Source organism: Engystomops pustulosus, chromosome 9 (genome assembly GCF_040894005.1).
Source record: "Engystomops pustulosus chromosome 9, aEngPut4.maternal, whole genome shotgun sequence".
Lineage (NCBI taxonomy): Eukaryota > Metazoa > Chordata > Amphibia > Anura > Leptodactylidae > Engystomops > Engystomops pustulosus.
The window spans coordinates 7,904,121-7,925,353 of record NC_092419.1 but is presented as its reverse complement, the minus strand read 5'-3'; the positions used below and the strand labels follow the sequence as shown (position 1 = coordinate 7,925,353).

At 41.6% G+C, this 21,233-nt stretch overlaps 1 protein-coding gene across 1 annotated transcript; it reads left to right on the top strand.

The window, feature by feature from the left end:
- Nucleotides 1–943: 943 nt before the first annotated feature.
- Nucleotides 944–19,071, top strand: LOC140077747 (cytochrome P450 2G1-like). The gene is made up of 9 exons (XM_072125183.1): nt 944–1,163; nt 7,105–7,267; nt 8,503–8,652; nt 10,686–10,846; nt 13,792–13,968; nt 14,699–14,840; nt 14,944–15,131; nt 16,684–16,825; nt 18,533–19,071. Exons 1-9 carry the CDS (start codon nt 984–986, stop codon nt 18,712–18,714), a joined length of 1,485 nt encoding a protein of 494 aa, XP_071981284.1. The 5' UTR covers nt 944–983; the 3' UTR covers nt 18,715–19,071.
- The last annotated feature ends 2,162 nt before the right edge of the window (nt 19,072–21,233 follow it).

Genomic DNA, 21,233 nt, shown 5'->3' with positions numbered 1-21,233 from the left:
GATTGGCAAACGGAACTTGTAATTTTCATTTGGGTCTTCATTGGGAACCAATGGTTTGGCCAACTATTTTTCTTCTCTAGGCTTTGGCAGGACTACAGTCGGGTCAGTGAAGAGAAGGGAGGAGAGTCAGCACAGCAATATGAAACCAGGATAAAAACTATTTACTTCCCAGTGTGTGATATGTCTCCTCTGTCCTTCTTCATGTCTGCAGCTGCTACCTTTTGGTTCTATGGTTTAAAGCCCTGTAACTAGGAATGTTATTTTGAGTAAGGCTTAAATGTCAACCCTAATTGGAAATTCCTGAAAAATCAGGCCCAGTCTAATTTTTGGGTTGGTTCTTAGTTTTGGAGAAATGTGGTATTACATTTTCCACGTTCCATACATCACTACTTGCCTATCTACTGAATCCTGTAATAGACCTATATGGATCATATCATGCCACAACTTGGGCTAGCCACGAACTCACTTGGAACTCCAATGAACCTTGTATTCATATCTCTACATGAATTTTTTTCCTGCTTCCAGAATTGTAATGATTGATTTTTCTGAACTGCCAAACATTGTAGATCGTGCTACGCTTTATAGCACCACTCAGACATTGGTACTTGGCCAACAAAATGAAAAACCCGTCCCCTATGGATAAAATCTAGATTGACGTAGGAAGAAGAATTTCAATACTTGTCTGGTGATGCCCTTTAAGACGTTGATAGCAAAAGATACAATAGCTCTCGATTGATTGCTAAACAGTAAAAAGTTTCCAATTTCTTGGCTACTTACAAAAACATTAGGAGTGCAGGTAAATACCAAAGTGAACATGATCGTGCATTTTTAAGAGGTTTTTGTTGACTGTTCCCTTAAGAATGTTTCTGGCAAAGCTGAACTTTGATACAGTGCTGAGATCATCTGGCATAAAACCAGGACTGTCTGATATAAATACTGTAATATAACCGGCAAGACCATCGCTATTCCCTCCGGACGACACCATGGACACCACTGTGTTAGCCACCCTGATCCTTGTCTTATTGATATCCCTCATGTTTTTCTACTCAACATGGGAGAAAATGTACAGACGGCGGAATCTACCACCTGGACCGACGCCATTGCCAATCATCGGTAACCTGCTACATATAAAACGTGGGGAGCTGGTAAAATCCTTAAACCAGGTCTGTACTATTAACTTTTATATTCTCTCTGAATATCTTAAGCTCTTTACACAACAAACATTATAGGCAAATGTTGGACTAAAGCTACAAAGTATTTTCCAAAATAGAAATGTTAATATTTAATTTTTACTGTCAATTTTCTGTAATTTCAAGATTATTATTCGGAGTGGCCACCATTTGGCTTCAAAACAGCCCCAGCTTTTCTGGGTACACTTGTACAGGCAGTCCCCTACTTAAGAGCACCTGACTTACATACGACCCCTAGTTACAAACAGACCTCTGGATGTTGGTAATGAAGCTTTATTGTTAATCCTGGTTCTAATGACAATCCAACGTTTTTAAAATCCAATTGTCACAGAGACCAAAAAAATTTGGGTGGGGCTACAATTATAAAGTAGATGGTTCCGACTTACATACAAATTCAATTTAAGAACAAACCTACAGACCCTATCTTGTATGTAACCCGGGGACTGCCCAGGTTTTTGAAGGAACTTAGCAGGGAGATTGTACAGGACACCTTGGAGAAATAAGTCCAGATGTTCCTCGATGTAAATATTCTGAATTCCCTCACTCCCCGGGTGTTCTAATCCGGGTTTGTGGCTGCCATATCATCACTTCAAGGTTTTCTTGTTCTTGTTAATGTTGAATTTGTTTCTTAATGGCAATGGCTGAAGGTTTGGGGTTGTTATCCTGCTATAACACTTCTAAGTTTACCATAAATTAATTCTTACTTTGCAACATTTTTTGCCGAACTTGCCTAAACTTTTGCACACTACGTTATCTTACCTGACTTCTCCTACATTGAAATGCATAACAACTATGATGCCCGGGATTAGAGCTTATCTTGTTATGGACTTTGGTATTGATATGATCTTGATAGCACCAATAGTGCACATGCTGAGTGCCGCTGGGAAACCATACACAACCACATATTCTCCTGAAGTGGCCAGTAGAGAACATGTTACAATATAAATGCCATCCAGGGTCATACATGACACCAAGAGGCCACGTCTAGCTAATGTCTAGCAATGTATAGGGAACCTATCATCAGCAATTGGCTTACTAAACCACTAACAGAGGTCAAGCACCTTCTAGTTTATATTTCTTTTATGGTCCAGGGTGATGGCACCAACGTGAAAATTAAATGTGAAGTGAAATATAAATTGAATCAATAAAGTCATGGAGGAGGAGAGTGGTTTTTTTTTTTAATACAAAAAACTTTATTAATGAAATACAAAAACTTTTTCACATACACATATACAAGTTTACAAACAGAGTGATTTTCTCAATTACTTTCCTATAAGCATAACTGGATAGTATATATAGCAGTATATATTTGCCTACTACTTTTACTGTCATTCTGTTTGTATTTACCCCATATTTTCAGTATAGTTATAATACAGTAATCCCCCCTCCCCTCCCCTCCCCTTGGACCGCTGGGAGAAAATGAAAGAAAAAAAAATGAAAACAAAATTTTTCCCTTTCCCCTCACTCCCCCCAGTTGTCCCACATTTTCACCTTATTCAATCCTAGCCATTTATTCTGAGTCGAGGAATACTCAAAGCTTTTAATCTGACAAGAAAGGTTATACCAAGCATCAAATTTTTGGGTAATCCTTAGCACCCCACTTCTATGTAATACAATCGAATGCAATATTCATTAGTTTAATGATCAGATTAACATGATGTCTATTCACTCCTTCCTGTTCCAAGAGTCCAAAATTTGCGGTGGTCACTGTCAGGTCTAAGTCAATGTTAAGAGTTACAGAAATTTTCCTAAAGATATTGTCCCAAAAGTTCCTAATGCCCGGACATAGCCAGACCAAATGGATGAAGTCTGCCTCTTCTGTCTGACATTTCCAACATCTGGATCTCCTTAATCCCCATTCTATACAGTTCTACCGGTGTATAATATACCGTATATACTCGAGTATAAGCCGACCCAAGTAAAAGCCGAGGCCCCTAATTTTACCACAAAAACCTGGGAAAACCTATTGACTCGAGTATAAGCCGAGGGTGGGAAATGCATTGGTCACAGCCTCCCCATTATATAGCCTGTCGGACCCTGCCCCATAGTATATAGCAGTGATGGCTAACCTATGGCACTGGTGCCAGAGGTGGCACTTGGAGCCCTTTTTGTGGGCACTCGGGCCATCATCAGAGATGACTCCATGTATCTTCCTGCAGTCCCAGACAGCCCAGGACTTGCTGTGCAAAGAGGTATTTTAAAGTGACAGCTGTACCTGGGACTATTTTCTGCTATATTGGTGTCCTCAGGGTGCTGGTATCTATGAAAACTGTGACCGAGAAGGTAGTATAAATCACAAATTAAATTTCTGTGTTGGCACTTTGCGATAAATAAGCGGGTCTTTGTTGAAGTTTGGGCACTCGGTCTCTAAAAGGTTTGCCATCACTGGTATATAGCCAGCACCTGCCCCCCAGTATATAGCCTGCCAGCCCATATTCCCCAGATTATAGCCAGCCCCCAGCCCCAGTATATAGCCAGCCCCCAGCCCCAGTATATAGCCAGCCCCCAGCCCCAGTATATAGCCAGCACCTGACCCCCAGTATATAGCCTGCCAGCCCATATTCCCCAGATTATAGCCGGCCCCAGCCCCAGTATATAGCCAGCTTCCTGCCCCAGTATATAGCCAGCAGTGGGGGAAGCCAGAAAGGTGAGTTTTGATATATATATTTTTTTACTCAAGTATAAGCCGAGTTTGGGTTTTCAGCACATTTTTTGTGCTGAAAAACTAGGCTTATACTCGAGTATATATGGTGTATATATGGTGTATACAAAAAAAGTGAATCAGCCTATGGTTCCAATTAATAGACCCCTTGTTCGTGTTTCTATGGATTTTATCCACTCTTTTTCCTTCAAACTTCCTATAAATTTTTCCCATTTATGTCGTGATTTATGTTTCATGTGATTTGTGAAACCGATTCTCAAGTGCTTATAAATCTTAGATATCATTTTATTGCACTTGTCCGAATTTCTAATCAATTCCAAACATACATGTCCAAAACAAATTTATTCTGGTGCAACTTACTACTTAATACACGTGCTAGTTGATTATACCGTAACCAATCCCCTTCTTTTAATCCATACCCCATTCTCAGTGGAGAAAAAGACGACAATTGACCATCCATCATTATTTGGGAGACGTATCTTATTCCTAACCTCCACCAATCTGGAATTTTCACCATGGGGGTCATTTACTAAGGGCCCGATTCGCGTTTTCCCGACGTGTTACCCGAATATTTCCGATTTGCGCAGATTTTCCCTGTATTGCCCCGGGATTTTGGCGCACTCGGTCGGATTGTGGCGCATCGGCGCCGGCATGCGCGCGACAGAAATCGGGGGGCATGGCCGAACGAAAACCTGATGTATTCGGAAAAACCGCCGCATTTAAAAACGGAAAATGTGTTGCAGAGCTTGCACTTACCTTCACTCAGCCGGCCTCGGTGTATTCAAGTGCGTTCCGATGCTTTTCAGCACAGCAGCGCCACCTGGTGGACAGCGGAGGAACTGCCTTAGTGAATCCCGGCCGGACCCGAATCCAGCGCAGAGAAGGCGCCGCTGGATCGCGAATGGACCGGGTAAGTAAATCTGCCCCCATGTCTTTTTAAACCATATTGGGGTTTCTTGAATATAACTCTGTATCCGCAATATTTTCTTAAAATTCTTCCAGACTTTTTCTAACATTTTCCCTAAGATCCAGTGTTTGTCTGGTGCATCTTTTAAAAGTGTGCTCTCTAGTAATTCCAATACTGTCTCCGCTTTCCCATTTGACTGCTCTATCAGTTTAAGGAAAAGGTAGTTTTCTTTCCATCTCACCAGTTTTCCAACATGGGGAGAGAGAAAGAACTGGATGGCACACCCGCACATCACACAATGATCTCCTGCCGCTCGGCTACATTATATAACGAACTCGAGGTTCTTAGTTACATTTTGATCAAATTGTATAACCCCACCAACCACTTCACGGTGACCTCATTGTAGTGGGTCCCTACGCTATTATGTGCGGCATCACATGGCATCCACTGCCGCTGCAGCACATCGCCAGCCGGGTCCAAGAACTGGTTGCCCCCCAGCACCCATACTGTCAGGCATTGCCCATGGCTCGGGGCCCCGGGTCCCCACCAGCACCGCACCACAGTAGCGGCGGACGCCATGCAATACCGCACCATGTGAACAGGAAAAAAGGCTCACCATGTGTGAACAGGTGTTGAATACGTAGGCGTAGAGACCCACCATAAAGAGGTCACCGTGAAGTGGTTGGTGGGCTTATACAATTTGATCAAAATGTTTTAGACAAAAGTCGTCCCTTTCAACTGTTTATTTTGCTCCTCAAATTTCCAATTAGAGGGTCAAGGTTAAGCTCCTGAAAGTCTTAGATTTTATTAGACACCTCAATACCCAGATATTTAAAGTTGTCTACACACAAAAGGCCCCCTCTCATTGTGATCCAATCTTTTACTTCTTTATCCAGGGGCATTATATTTGACTTGAAATTTCCCCAAATTCCTCCACCATTTGCATAGCTTTAGGAATGGTGTCAGGGGAGTTGTGGAGGTACAACATTACATCATCTGCATAGAGGCATACTTTGTCTTTAATACCGCCACATCCCCCTCCCTCGATGTTCTGTGAGTTTCTTATTTTAATCGCCAATGGCTCCATATATAAGGCAAACAAAAGTGGAGACAGGGGACAACCTTGCCTAGTGCCTCGAGATAGTCTAAAAGGCTCGGATTTCCTGTCTCCACTTCTTATTCTAGCCATCGGTGCATTATACATACACGTAACACCTTCTAGTTTATATTTCTTTCATGGTCCAGGGTGATGGCACCAACGTGAAAATTAAATGTGAAGTGAAATATAAATTGAATCAATAAAGTCATGGAGGAGGAGAGTTTAACACTGAAGTCAAGGTGGGGAGCTCTGAACACCTCCTCCTCAGCGATTGACATTGATCATCGGACCACAGGAGATCTGGTTAGTGATGTCTCTGGATGCAGCACCACCAATTACAGTGCAAAGGCAGAGAGGAAGAGAGAGCTTGACTTCAGTGTTAAAATCTCCGCCTCCTTTTTACAACCGATTTTATGCAAACAATTTACATCTCACTTCAAAGTAGATTTTCTGGATGATGCCACCACACTGGGTCATGAAAGAAACATGATTTGCAAGGCGTTCAGCTGCTTGGCAACATACTGGAAGTGGTTTACAAGGTCAATTTCTGCTGACAGGTTCCTTTGTAGAGCAACTGACTACATCTGCTGTCTTCAAGGCAAAGGAAGGAGGTTGCTTTGTCATGTTAGGATATTGTGGTCTAATAAAGATACAGTATTTGTGGTACATGATAACCAATAATGACTATGGTACCAGCATTGCCACAAGTTGCCAGAGACAATCCCAGCATAAAAAAGGCTATGACAAGCCTAACAAAGTCGGATGTCATGAAACCCCACCCACTAGTAGGTGCTAACCAACTCCGAGTAAAGTACCTTGCAATCAGCAGTCAAAACAATCAATGAGTGTAAAGTCCATGTATAACAGGTGATTGCAGAAGAAGTGGAACTATGTGGGTCATAAGTCTATGATAATGGAGGCATAAGGTGTTTGGAGGGGTTAAATAAAGGAAGGTCTTAGTTGAAGGTCTACAGTAAGGACACATTTAGTAACTGGGTGGATAACATAGAAGAGACATTATGAATGGGGAGAGGTGTCCTGAAACTTACCCTTATGGTGGAGGGAAGGACCATTACTGTTGGGTCTAATCATTTCTAGCTATGACACTGTTACCAGCCATTCCCTTGAAATATGGATTGACGGCACAAAGCAGATGTTGGCAAAGCCACCTAAAAAGATGAACTCTAATAAAATTATACGTCAGAATGAAGGAGAATACTAATGTATTGCTATCATGTGATTGCAGCTCAGGGAGAAGTATGGCTCTGTATATACTCTATACTTTGGATCAAGGCCAGTAGTAATTCTTACTGGCTACCAGATGATCAAAGAAGCCCTTATTGACCAAGCAGATGACTTCAACAACCGTGGTCGGATGCCGACAATTGACAGATTCTTTCAAGCTCACGGTAATTTTTGATTCCCCTCACCTTTTCATTCCTCATTGTAACAACCCAACGTTGTCAGTTATGACCACATCCAGAGGTCCACAAAGTGGCAAATTTGTGTAAACCATTCTCTCAGAATCTCAAGGAAATTGTAGAACAGGAAAGCGTAAGTGATAACCAGTTAACATTTTTGATATTTCCAGATTACTTTTATTGGACATGGTACAACAAGGCATTTCTTACACTTAAAGGAAATCAACCATTTAAAAACCAAAAAACACCTACAAGTATACTTCATCTTGATCCTGGCGCTGTCCTCTGCTAAGCTTGGCACAAATCCGAGAAAAGAAACATAATTAGAAGCATGGAGCAAAGGGACAAGATGTCCCGCTTTCCGGAATGCTAATTATGCACGCCCCCTACACCTCCTTCTCCCAAGCTTTTTGCATTACGTAACCTCCCTCTCCCAGCATGGCAAAGGGAGGTGAGAGGGTGTGCATAATTAGATGCCCTAAGCATAATTAGAAGCCCCGGACATCTTGTCCATCGCACTCAGTGCTACTAATTCTAAGTTTCTTTTCTCAGTGATCCTGGCGTGTCAGCTTAGCAAAAACAAGCAGCAGGATCAAGATGAAAAGGAGCGCAGATATTTGTAGGTGTTTTACATTTTTTTAAATAGTTGATTTCATTTAAAAGAAATCCAGCATAATAAATCAGGGACACTTACTCAAAGATCCAGGCACTCTTTTTTTTGTTATCCATGGCCTCCTTCCTTCTATAACCAACTTTTAAAATTATGCTAATGAGTCAAAGTGCTCCCTCCAGAGTACCTCCAATCTGCAGCTTCACAGGCTGTTACACTGTAAGGAAGCCCTTCTCCCCTGCCAATTGCAGCCAGCAGGGGAAGGGGTAAGTGCAGAAGGAGCAGGAGGAGAGAGAGCAAATCTGATAATGGGCCACACATCCCTTCCGGTTCATTAGCATAATTTGTATATATTTTTTTTAGCATAAAGTTGATTCTAGAAGGAAGGAGGCCATGGATAACAAATATAAGAAGATACCACAGTCCTGGTGCCTGGATCTATGAGTAATATCCCTAGATTTTGTTGGTAGATTTCCTTTAATAATAACATTTGCAGTGGTTCTTTTTGGTGCCAAGTGCAGGAGGTTCTGAGAGTTGGATGAAGTTTAGATTAAGAACATCTCATGGATAAATGATCATCTTTAACTAAATAGAGTTTTTTATCTTAATCTAGGGATGATCCTCAGCAATGGAGAACGCTGGAAACAGCTGCGCCGCTTCACCCTCACGACACTAAGAAATTTCGGCATGGGGAAAAGGAGCATCGAGGAGAGAATCCAAGAGGAAGCACGATTTTTAGTTGAGGAGCTCAAATCATACAATAGTAAGGCTTCCATTTAATTTAATTGATTGTATCCATGTGTTTCCATGGTTACAGACTACAAATATGCACCCTGTGTAGTCAGCTTCTATCTTTTACATACTCCCCTTTGTTTGCCATCTATGGCGTAGGAAAAAATGGAGCCGGGAGCGTACGGTCAGACATGGTTGTAGAACCAGACTACACAGGGTTTTCTTGTAGTCTGTAACCATGGTGATGCATAGTTATTTTACCAGGATGTAATACATGTTATAAAAATTTGAAGTAAATTGATGTTTTTTAAATGGATACAAAGTGCATAAAGTCAACAGCACTATACATTACATAATCTTTGTTTTTTGGGTGGGTGTATTATGTCCATTGTCTGCTCGTAGAAAGAGATTATGGGAGATGCCAGATAACAAATATTATATCACAAGGCCGGTAACTCTCGCTATGCAGCAACACGACTGAACAACCTGGGTAAACAAAACCTGAGAAACCTGAGTCAATACTCAAGTCAAGAAAGATGTTGAGAATGTGCCGTCCGGCCAAATGTCCTCAGAAACCAAGGTCAGAGCTACAGATGCATAAACATAACATTATAAAGGAATGAACCGGTGACGGGGTGTGAAATCCTAATAAAGTGGGGGGGCAGAATTCCCTTTATTCCGATAACAAAAACATTTTTGGACGGTATGAAATTTAAAATGTTACTTGGGCTGAACGTACACAGGATACAGAGCCAATGGAACACCCTTATTTACTAACCTCAGGTGCACACCCTGCCCGGTTCCTGCCAATGGCTTTTTATATTGACAAGTTATATCTAAAGTTCACAGTATTCATAAATAAAGACTTTATAATGGTTCCCGGGGCAACCGGTTGGAGCCTAACCAGACCATTCCATGCCAAACTGTAAAGGTGTTATCTTGTGTACACCTCACAGGTGGTTAAGGTGCCCTTGGTCACCTGAGCTATCACCATGTCCAGGGCTGTAGTTTTTGGCTGATTTTAGGGAATGATTCACACACTAATGGGTTTCTGAATCTAATGGAGCACATGTGGAATGATTTCCGGCACATCCACGTGTATTCTATAGTAATACTCTGGGCATCATGTGTTGGCCTTGGACTAGTCAGAACCTTGTGCAGTAATATCAAATCTTTTAGAGCCTGGGGCACATGTATCATAAGTCCGGCATTCTCCATCTGTCTTTTGGGACTTTTCTTGGCTTTTCGGTTGGTCAGATGTATCTTAGCAGTTTGTCCTTATTGGCACATGTGGTGTTTGGTCTTTAGTGAATTTGCGACTTTTTATAAAAAAAGTCAAAAAAAGTCACAATCAGTTCTAAGCTCATTTCTACGCCTGGTCAGGGGAAGCTGTAGATTTGCACCAAAATTTGCAAATTTTTTAAAAAAGTCGCAACTTTCACATCTCGATTCGGGTGATAACTCAGGGAACACTGCAGAAAACTAGACAATGGTGAAAGGAGATTGTTTTAGGCACAACAAAAGTCGCAAGTGAGCACAAGCACCATGAAAAGTCTAAAAAAAATTACACAAAAAGGCAAACCAAAAGAGGGGTACATGGGCCCAAACTTCAACTGAAACCAACCTATTTATTGTACATTACCAAAACAGCAATTTAAGCAGTAACTTATTGTTCCTTGTTCTACCACAACCTTCAATTGTATCGGCCTCCTGAAGACACCAACAGTGTTGAACGGAGGAGGGCAAATTTGACTGTCATTGTAGCTTCTCTTCAGGGTCCCTCTGTACAGGAAGAATTCTAGGACCAGCAGGAGAAACTCCTGCAGGAGTCAACCCGGTCCACATCTTCTCACTCTTCCTGTAGGCCCAAGCAGCCAAGGATGTGTCACTTTAAAGTGGCCCTGGGAGCATCTCTTCAGTTGCCTAAGGCTGCAGGAAGATTCTTTGATTCCGTTCCGTTCTTTAAGGCAATGGCTTGGGTGTCTACATAGAGGGTCATAGGTTTGCCACCACTAACCTAGTGTATCAGTTGTGCTTGAATTGGTCCCTCTTTATTTTCTACAGAATCACCCATCAACCCTACAAATATCTTGGTCCAGGCCGTATCCAATGTCATCTGTTCTGTTGTGTTTGGGAATCGGTTTGAGTATAAAAACCTGAATTTTCTAAAACTTCTCAATGTTTTTAATGAAACATTTCAACTGATGAGTTCCACTGCAGGACAGGTAAGTGATTAGCAGACCCTACAGTATAATCTCCTAAAATTGCATCCATACATGGTCTCACATAGAATGTGCACTCTTCTTACATATGACAGAGAACATTTTTTACCATTTTATCATAATTATAATCACATGTCAAACAAATACCTTAAAGAAGTCATGTGGGATTAAGAAAAAAACAGTAGTAACACTGCTGCATTCCAGCTACAGCAGTAGTTTCAGGCTGTAGCAGAGGTGTGGCAGTGGTCAGGACGGCACCGCTTGCCACTGTAAACAAACATTGGACTGGCACTGATGTAAAGTGCTGTGGGTGAACAGGAAGGCCAGAGGAGGCGAGTATAAGATGTTATTTGTTTTCATAGGCCCCTCCCCAGCCTTATGTAACTTGTTTACAACCTCTTAAAAGAAGTTTTTCAGAATTTCTAGAAAAGTGTTTCATCCAGTCTTGGTGGCTTGTTATACTTGTGGGGATTTGTCAACCTTGGATAACCAACCATAATGCAATTCCTTTTCACGTTTTCTTAAAATAAGAGCAGTATTGGTAATATTGTTCATGGGTTGGATAGTGGGGGTCATTTACTTACCCGGTCCTGTTGCGATCCATCGGCGCGTTCTCCGACGAGGATTCGGGTCTTCCGGCGATTCACTAAGGTCAAGCGCCCAATGTCCACCAGGTGTCGCTGCTGCGCCGAGGTCCTCCCAGGTCCGCCAGAGTTCACCATCCTATTCCTGGTGCATGTAAGTGTGTGTCACTTTTTTTTAAAAATAGCACGATTTTTCCGAATCCGTCGGGTCCGATGCGACACAATCCGATTGCGTGCGCCAAAAGCCCAAGGCAATTCGACGCAAAACGGTAAAGTTCGGAAAACCCGGTGGAAAAACGCGATTCGGACCCTTAGTAAATGTGCCCCATAGTGTTTTAACATTCATTTCTTTACAAAAAGCGGACCTAGTGTCACGGCAGGGATTCGTAACACAATTTTATACAGAACTGCTTCTTGTTTTTCTTGCCATTTTCCTGTGTGAACATGCACTTAGTTTGCTGGCAGATTTGGAGTTGATTGCACCACGACCATATCCTCCTGCAGTCTGCTCAGGTTCAACTTCATCTCTGTTTCACTCGCCTGTAGAAGAGTCTCCAATAAGTGTTTGCTTTACATGTAGTCCAGTAGCAGCTTTAGTTTTGCTTGCACTCCTTATCCCCCGTAATATTACTCTGTTTTCTGCTATTTCTATACTTCTGAATTTCTGACACTGGCTTATGTTTAGTGACTATCCCTTTGGACGATTGTGTGCCTTAACTTTATTTCTTTGCTGTGACCTGGACCTCTGACCACTCGTTATTGTGAGTCTTGTTTTGTGTCTGCACTCAGAGGGACCTATTTGTCCCATAACTTCTTGGGATACATTGAAGAAGAGCCAAGAAATCAGGCAATACCTTTTTGAGGGTAACTGAGTATATTTGATCGGGAGCTTTTGAGAATACTAGTTCTCTTCCTCAGACAGATAATTCACAGCATTTTATACACACCCACCAGTGATCATCAAAGGATATTCATAGGAAGTTTAAAACAACAGAATGATATATACACAGACATCTTATTTTTGACGGGAAGGTAATGAACAGACTAAAATATGAAATGTGAAACATGAAAGCAAGTTATCCCAGGTGGGTTAACTTCCATGAAGTGTGGTGGGTTGGTTTGGAGAGCGGGGTCAGGGCATGAATGGGCTCAGGGGGTTGGAGTTCTCCTTGCAGAAAGTTTAACATTTGAGGCTACCTTTTGGGTTTGTGAAGACTTGTGGCCATTAGTGCTCCACTGGGGGATTCTAGGAAATATGCAAATACATTGTTATAGATGGGACAAGGAGGACCCGGAGTCCGCTGGTAGAGCATTGATGACTGTGGGTCTCCATGTGCTTGCAGGGTGGCCTTGATTGATGGGCTCTCCGTAATGATGGCTGTTGCTCCCTGGCCATGGTCTGGGGCCTCTCACAAACTGAACCAGCTGTCTGCATTATGCTGGGGAGTCTCGGCCAGAGTGGGGCTTTTCTGTCTGCAATTGGTAGTCTGTTCCTTCTGGGATGGATGTGCTGGTTTGCCTTTGGTCCCACATCATGTCATTGGGCTTCCTGGGGGTTGTGCTTTATGGTGGGGGGGAGGGCTGCCTTGCAGGGTGGTGGAGAAAGCCTGATTTCCGTCGTTCCATCTTAAAAACCTTGTTTGGATATTTCACAGGTTTTTAGTCTATTTATTACGATCCTGTTGTAAATAAGATGCCTGTATATATATCATTCTGTTGTTTTAAAGATTTTTTTGTCTCATGCATAACATATCTGATGAAGAGAGCTAGTATTATCGAAAGTTCACCATCAAATATACTCAGTTAGTCTCAAAAAGTGATTTCTTCACAATTCTTCTGCTCTCTATGGTGAATGTATACTACTAGGATACGTTGAGGCAAGCAGACAGGTAACAGTTTTTGGGGGCTAAGCTTAGGGCTCGCTGATCTGTCTGTCCTTCCCAGAGCCTTCATTAGGTGGATGTTTTGTTTTGCATGGTTGAAGACTTGGTCAGAAGTTCAAGCCCACCATCTAAACAATAAGTGGATATCCTGTGACTTGCCAGCACTTCATTTCACTTCTGTGTAATCTTTAAGCAGCATTTTTGCTTGTATGCCAAGATTTTTGGAACAGCCAAGTTTATATGAAGTTAGGTCCTCCGAGGACACTAGACATTACAAAACCTTCTCCCACCATGAGCTATTGCTGTATTATCTACTAGATGTTGGTCTGATTCCCAAATACCAGGCTGTGAGCCTCCTACTGATAACAAAGTGCTCCATAGTTCACCGAGTGTAATATACTCTTATTATTATGCAATCATACTAATTATAGGAAGGCGTTGAAATGACAGTTATGCGTTAAGTCTCATTTCATTGTCCCAGTTTCATGACATGATTCCAGAGATAATGGACCACGTACCTGGACCTCACCAGAAAATTGACAAGCTCTTAGAAGAATTGTCAGCATTTGTCTCCGAAAGAGTGAAGATGAATCGGGAAACATTTGACCCCTCCAACCCTCGCGATTTCATTGACTGTTTTCTCATTAAAATGGAGCAGGTAAAACCTAAAAATGAGACCTCTATGTCCTACTTGACCTATTACATTCCTAGAGACCCGCAATGGGAGATCTTGAAGTCTCCAACCAATTTTTATAACATATTTACTACTGTGGTTGATACTCATTGCACAGTCAGTGGGAAACAATAGATGAAGACCAACCCGAAATCGAGTTTCTCTTTCCACTCACATCAGAGAAGCCATTTGGGCACATAGGACCTTGGGAACTACTAAAGCCACCGGCATGACTTGTTTATGGTTTTCCCAAGATTTATTTTCACAAGATGATGGTTTCATGGTTTTTTACATGATTAATGAGATACTTAATGTGTTCCTTCCATTGTGGTAACATAATAAAATTAGACAAATTCATTGGTTTAATCACCTACCACTCTATTTCTCCTTCCCGATCCTGTGCAGACTTTGTTGATTTGGGCAAAGTGAAGACACGGTCATATATATTGGTCTATGACTGGCTCCCATTGAGGTCAATATAAGTGGCTGAAGCCCTTAAATTGTTCAACAAAGTTAACAAAGCCGATCAAGGTGGACCTGAAGAACAGTACCGGGAGCATCAATGAGTAGTGCTTCTTGGTTATGTGTTTCTAAGAAACATTTTTTTTAAAAACTGGAATACAGTTTCATGGGAGATCCTTTCTTCTTTTGTAGTTAAATATAATTATATTTTTAAAATATTTTATGTGACTTTCACTTTTTTATCACTTTTTAGGAGAAAAAACTGCCCAACTCGGAATTCCACGATAAGAACTTGCTCATCTCAGTGATTCAACTCTTTTTTGCTGGGACAGAGACAGTCAGTAGCACCTTAAGACATGGACTTCTCATCCTCCTTAAACATCATGAGATTGCAGGTATAGTATTTATTTCTAAAATCTCATCATCATTTTCCTTGTGCAACATATCTATGATGCTGTATGATACAAACTCTTGTGTTTTTGTTTCTTTGGCCCACAGAAAAAATTCAGGAGGAGATTGATCGAGTTATTGGGGACAATCGGGCCCCAAACATTGAAGATAGGAGTAAAATGCCATATACAGATGCTGTCATTCATGAAATTCAAAGGTTCAGTGATGTTTTACCTCTAAATGTCCCACATGCCACAGTAAACGACACCAAGTTTCACGGATATACCATTCCAAAGGTAAAAATATACAGCATACTGTAACTTATCATCTTACTGACTTACTCAATGAAAGACATGTGTTTAAGGTGTGGTGGGACTATCTCCAACATGTTGATAAATGATTTCCTCATTTGTATAGAACTTTTGACCTAGGAGGCCATCTACAGGGTCGTAACTTGAGGGGGTGCAGAAGTTGCGATCGCACCCGGGTCCAAGAGGTTTAGGGGGCCCTTATGGTGTCACTTTCCCATATGAGAAGACTATTACTATAAACCATACATTTGCACAGACTTTGCACTTGGTGCCCATCAGCTTCTAGTTACGCCACTGGCCACTTGTTTGTGAATACAATTTTGGATACAGCTGTGTAAACAATTATATTTATCAACAAATATATAGACTCTGCGCTGTTGATAGCTTTGGCTGCAGTGAGGACCATGCTAATTAATGTGGCCATTTCCCAACATAGAGTTCTGTGTTCCTTCGGGAAACACAAGCGGCAAACCCAGTTTGAAGCCTCGAATTCTCCGATAGCTAAGTCACCATCTACAGTAGTAGTATCTTACTGTAGATTAAATCCCTACACATACTGAGATTAAAACCCACATCATGTCAATTTTTGCTGAACCTTCATTGGTAGATTTCAAAGCTGAACGTCATCTGCAGTGGGTTCTAATTACAGTAAATGTGCTCGGAAATTTCCAACATTCCCATATTATTGAATGGAGCATCAGGACTTGACCTGCAACTAGGGAGCGGGACAAGCACTATCTAGATATACTGGATCTGTCCATTGGACGTGATATTGAGTGTTTTTAGACTGGCGCTGGGTGACTCCAATGCTTAAACCTTTTCTTAAAAGGTAGTTTTATTTTTATATATAAAAAGCATTAATATTGAACAACACGTTTCGCGCTCGTGCTGAGCGCTTCATCTAGATATAGGCCCCAAACCCTCCCTGAGATCCCAATTTAAGTAAATCAAACTTTTTTTTATAACATTTGGAAGCATATTCTCTATCGAATGAAATTGTGTTCCTAAAAATGGGACATATCCCTATATGGCAGTGGTGGCGAACCTATGACACGGGTGCCAGAGGTGGCACTCGGACCCCTCTCTTTGGGCACCCAGGCCATCACCCAAAAGGTCACCATTCAGGACTCCCCCTCCTGCAGTCACAGGCAGTCCAGAAGCGGCCATGTTTAGCTCTATTTTAAAGTGACTTGAAGAGTAAGGGAGGAGCAAGGAGGAGTGGGCAGAGCTGGATTATTATTGAAGCCCCTTCTCAGGGCCTGCGATTCATCCTGTTTAGGGGACCATAGAGGGAAGCTACAATAATAATATGAATTTCTCCGTCATTCTACTGTATTGGTGTCTTCAGGGCTCGAATCTTTGACACAACAGGGAGCAATAAGTTACTTTAAATTGCCATTTGGCACTTTGTGAAAAATATGTGGCTTTCGGATGTAGTTTGGGCACTCAGTCTCTAAAAGGTTCGCCATCACTGCAATATGGGATGCAATAATAATGCTATAAAAAGTGTAAACATTTCTATTTTTTAAATACGCAGGGTACTGATGTCTATCCCCTTCTGTACTGCGCTCTCCGAGATCCTGAGTATTTCGCAACTCCGAATAAATTTAATCCCAATCATTTCCTGGATAAGAATGGGGGCTTTAAAAAAGAAGATGCCTTTATTCCATTTTCTACAGGTACCTACCTTGTCTTATTCTACCTGAGATTGAACATGAGACCAATGCAACTGCAGCATGTAATAAATACACGGGTGTTTTTTGCGTGTAGGTTCTGTGCTTGTCTGTAATGTGCGGGGGATCAGATTGGACTCTGACCCATTTTAAACAATTCTGTATGCAAGAATTCTGTCGTACACTCCCTTAAGTAGGGGCAACCCTGGGCATACAGCCAGGAATTGCCCCTATTTTTCCCTTACACTGCCAGCACACCAAACGGGCTTGTAGGGGTTTGAAAAGGGTGCATGTACTGGAAAGCTGGAAAAAAATTGCAAGTGTGGTGACATTGCTGCATTCACAGAATTTTCTTGTGGGCTTTCTTTTTTTGACTTTTTTGTGTCCTCCAAATGACATCTTATCCTTATTCTTTGGGCTGGTACAACCACAAGGTTATGAAACCTTCATAGGTTTTATTATAATGATATGATTATGATATCATTTTAGTAAAAAATGCTACAAAAAAAATTTGCTAAATTCTAAGGCCAATAACTTTTGCATACTTCATTGCATGGAGCTGTATAGGGTGTAATTTTTTTTTGCAGGAAGTGTCTAAGATTTAATTTGGGACCTACAAGACCGTTTGATCATTTTTTACTCAAATTTTATGGATAGAAAAATTTTGGACATTTGCCTGGTATTTTCGGTTACTTTCTGTGTTCAATGCAGGGAATAATCATTTTTAGATTTTGATGGAACAGGCATTTTGTGACGTGGCGATAATGCTACGACTTGGTTTGCAACAGGGTTAAAAGATAGAACAAATAGTCCTATATAAAAATATTTTTTATTTTGTGTATTCTCCTTCGCTATATTACCATGGTAAAAGTCTACAAGCAAACCCTTTGTAATATTTTTGATATTTAAAGGGAACAGGGGCGTAACTTGAGGGGGTGCAGACGGTGTGGACGCAACTGGGCCCAAGAGGCTTTGGGGGCCCGTATGGTGTCACTTTCCCATATGAGAAGACTATTACTATAAGCCATACATTATAGTCGGGGGCCTGACACAGACTTTGCACTGGGGCCCATCAGCTTCCAGTTACACCATTGAAAGGGAATATGCTACCACAATTTACCTATCCGAACTGCTATGTTACCTTCGGGGGTCGTTAGCAGAGCACCTCAGGACTCCAACTCTACAGCAGTAACAACAACTTCTGCTACATTTCCACTGCCCAGAACCTTCTCTCATCCATCCATCAGCTAAGTCACTCCTGACCCCAGTGAGAAGTGGAACCGGAGGCCTGAGAGCTCTGCCAAAGCACTTCATCCAAATTTTTTAAAATGTTTCTAAAGGAAGTTAAAGTAAAGAAGGAGCAGCTGAACCATAAAAACAAAGTTGTGTGGATGGGATGTGTGGGTATAGCCCTACATAACATAGTAATTACTTAGTTACAGTTTCCCTTAAAATATATTGGGGAAAAAAATGTAGTATCAGATTTTTTTAAAGATTTTTAGTTATGTCCCAATTCCTCAGAGTGCATCAAGAATCCTGATTATTTTTTATAATCTCCCCAATGATCGGCCATGTGACTTCCTGTAGTTTTTTTTTTTTTGGATGGACATTTCCTTTAATACATTAATGAATTATGGCCACCATGAATTCTAATTTCTTTGCACTTTTAGGCATTTCGGTTAATGATTTATCATTTCTATCCCCTAATTTTAGGGAAGAGGGTCTGTGCCGGCGAAGGTTTGGCTAAAATGGAGCTCTTTCTCTTCCTCACCACCATCTTGCAGAACTTCAAGCTGACCACCAAGATGCATTTGACGGAGGACGACATCAGCCCCAAGATGACCGGATTCAGCAACGTCCCCATACCCTACGAGATCTCCTTCATACCCCGCTAATTGTCAGGCCTCCAGAAACACATCCTTAGTGTATGTTCACATGTACAGGTTCTTTGAAGCCAATTTTTCTCAGTTTTTTCTAGTCCGGTTTTTGACCTGAACATGAAATCTAAGCCTTATAGAGAAAATAAGATGTAGATACAAATCCATGTGTAAAAGACAGAACAAAATTGTGATTATGTTAAGAACTTTTCCATGCAAATCAGATAACTGTACAGCTTTTATGGACCGACGTCCATTTTACTACCTTACTATGATACTATATATGGATATCATCTTCCAATATTAAATATGTACTTTCACTTTGAATGGGGTTCTCCAGCAAAAAAAAAAATAAAAAATGTACATAAAAAACCAGTATAGACCCTCCTCATTACATTCTATACAAGATAAGAGAATGGTCACATGTCAGCAGACGATCTCCCTCAATCCTCTGATTAAACAGGGCAATGCCCAAAGGGCAATTTCTGAAATGCAAATCTTGTACAGGCGGCCCCCTACTTAAGAACACCCGACTTACAGATGACCCCTAGTTACAAACGGACCTCTGGATGTTGGTAATTTACTGTACATTAGTCTTAGGCTACAATGCACAACTAAAACCGTTATCACAGGTGTCTGTGAATAAGTTTTATTGTTTTTCCTGGTTCTTATGACAACAATTTTTAAAATCCAATAGTCATAGAGACCAACAAAATTCTGGCTGGGGTTACAATTATAAAGTATACAGTTTTGACTTATAAAAAAATTCAACTTAAGAACAAATCTGCAGAACATATCTTGTACGTAACCAGGGGACTGCCTGTACTTGAAATCCCTGCCACAAAACGATGATAATGTCTTGTAACACAATGGGGGGACCTTCATGAATGCACCGGTGCCACATTTCTGGTGGATTTGCAAGATTTATTTGAAGCCTTTGGACCATTTTTTTGGCATTTTTCCAACTACCAACTACAATTCTACAAAGGGGATGTGGCCTTGGGAAAAGGGGACATGGTCAGGTGAAAAATAGTCAATGAGCCAAAAACTTAGGAGGGCGCGCCACACTGCGGTGCACAGTTTAGACCATCGAAAAGAAGTTCCAAAGTAGAACTCAGTAGTCTAGACCAGTGCTGTGGAGCTGTGGACTCCAGGCCAAGTAAAGCATCAAAGGAAATCTACCACTGGGGTAAACAAGATTTCAACCAAATACACCTTACACCTGTGGGCCTGCTATGCCGGACATATCTTGAATATTGCTGCAATAGTTTTTTCCCTGGAAAAAAATTAAGTTTTAAAATATGCCCGGCGCTCCAGTGCGCACGCAGCCCCTGCTACTAATTATGCACGCCTAACATAGCCAGCCACTCCCTCCCCCCTGCCTGAGAGCCGGTGACGTCACCCGGTTCTTGAGAAGTCTCTTGAGTTCACATTCATGAGACTGAGATGTCACCAGCTCTCGGGCTTGGGATGGGAGTGGCTGGCTATGTTAGGCGTGCATAATCAGTAGCTAAAAGAGCGCTGGGCCACGTGTATGACTTAAAAAGGTGCTAATTACAATATTTTTCTTTAATTAATACCCCCCCCCCCCCCCAAAGTTTGGTTCATCAGAAAACATTACAGGTTTTGACTGAAACAGCTCACAACACTCTGGTGTCACCCTGCCAATACACACAGATCACTACAAGCTGAAGTCACTCTATCTACCCACACAGCTGACTACAGGCTGATGTCTTCCTGCCAATATACACAAATCACTGCAGACCGATGTTCTTCTACCAACCAAACAGCCTCCTGGAACCAGAAAGGTCCGGTGAGTCAATGGTGAGTTCAATTGGTGCCTAGTAGGTTGCATAAAATGTTTCCAATGGCCTCTCCACTTTTTGGGGGCTGTAGTTATGTGGAAGGTGAGCTCCTTCATGTTTTCTGGGCATGCGAGATGCTCAAGGAGTTATGGGAAGGAGTCCACCATACAACAGCTTCCGTGATGGTGGTCCACACACCCTAGACTCTGACTCTTTACTTGTTACATTGATTAGACTTAACATCTGCTGCCTAACACTAGGTAATCTTGGTTAATATTGCAAGTTCCTGATACGAGGTCTCTGAAAGTTCCAACATCTGCCGTCCTTAGCCCAATGTCAAGTGTGGAGGAAATCCATAAAATGGAAGATCTGACTGCCTCTCTGCATGGGATTCATGAAAAGTGTGTCCTTGCTTGGACTTCTTTGAACACGTTCCAGTGTTTCTCCGCATATCGGTCTACATTGTTTGGTGGAGGACTCCGGACATGATGATTTCCAAAGTTAGGGATAGGAATGTTGGTTTTTTTTTTTTTTTTTTTCTCCTTTCTTTCCCTCTCCTTCTCCCTTCTCTTCCTGCAGCAGCTTTCCTTCCCCACTTTCAGTGATGGTTTAAGGTATATTGTATGCTATTGATGATGTATCATTTCTGTTAGATCTTTGGTTTGTCCTAATGTTGTTGTACATTCTTTTAGTTTAACTAAAGAACAAAAAAACCTTAATTGCAGGCTAATG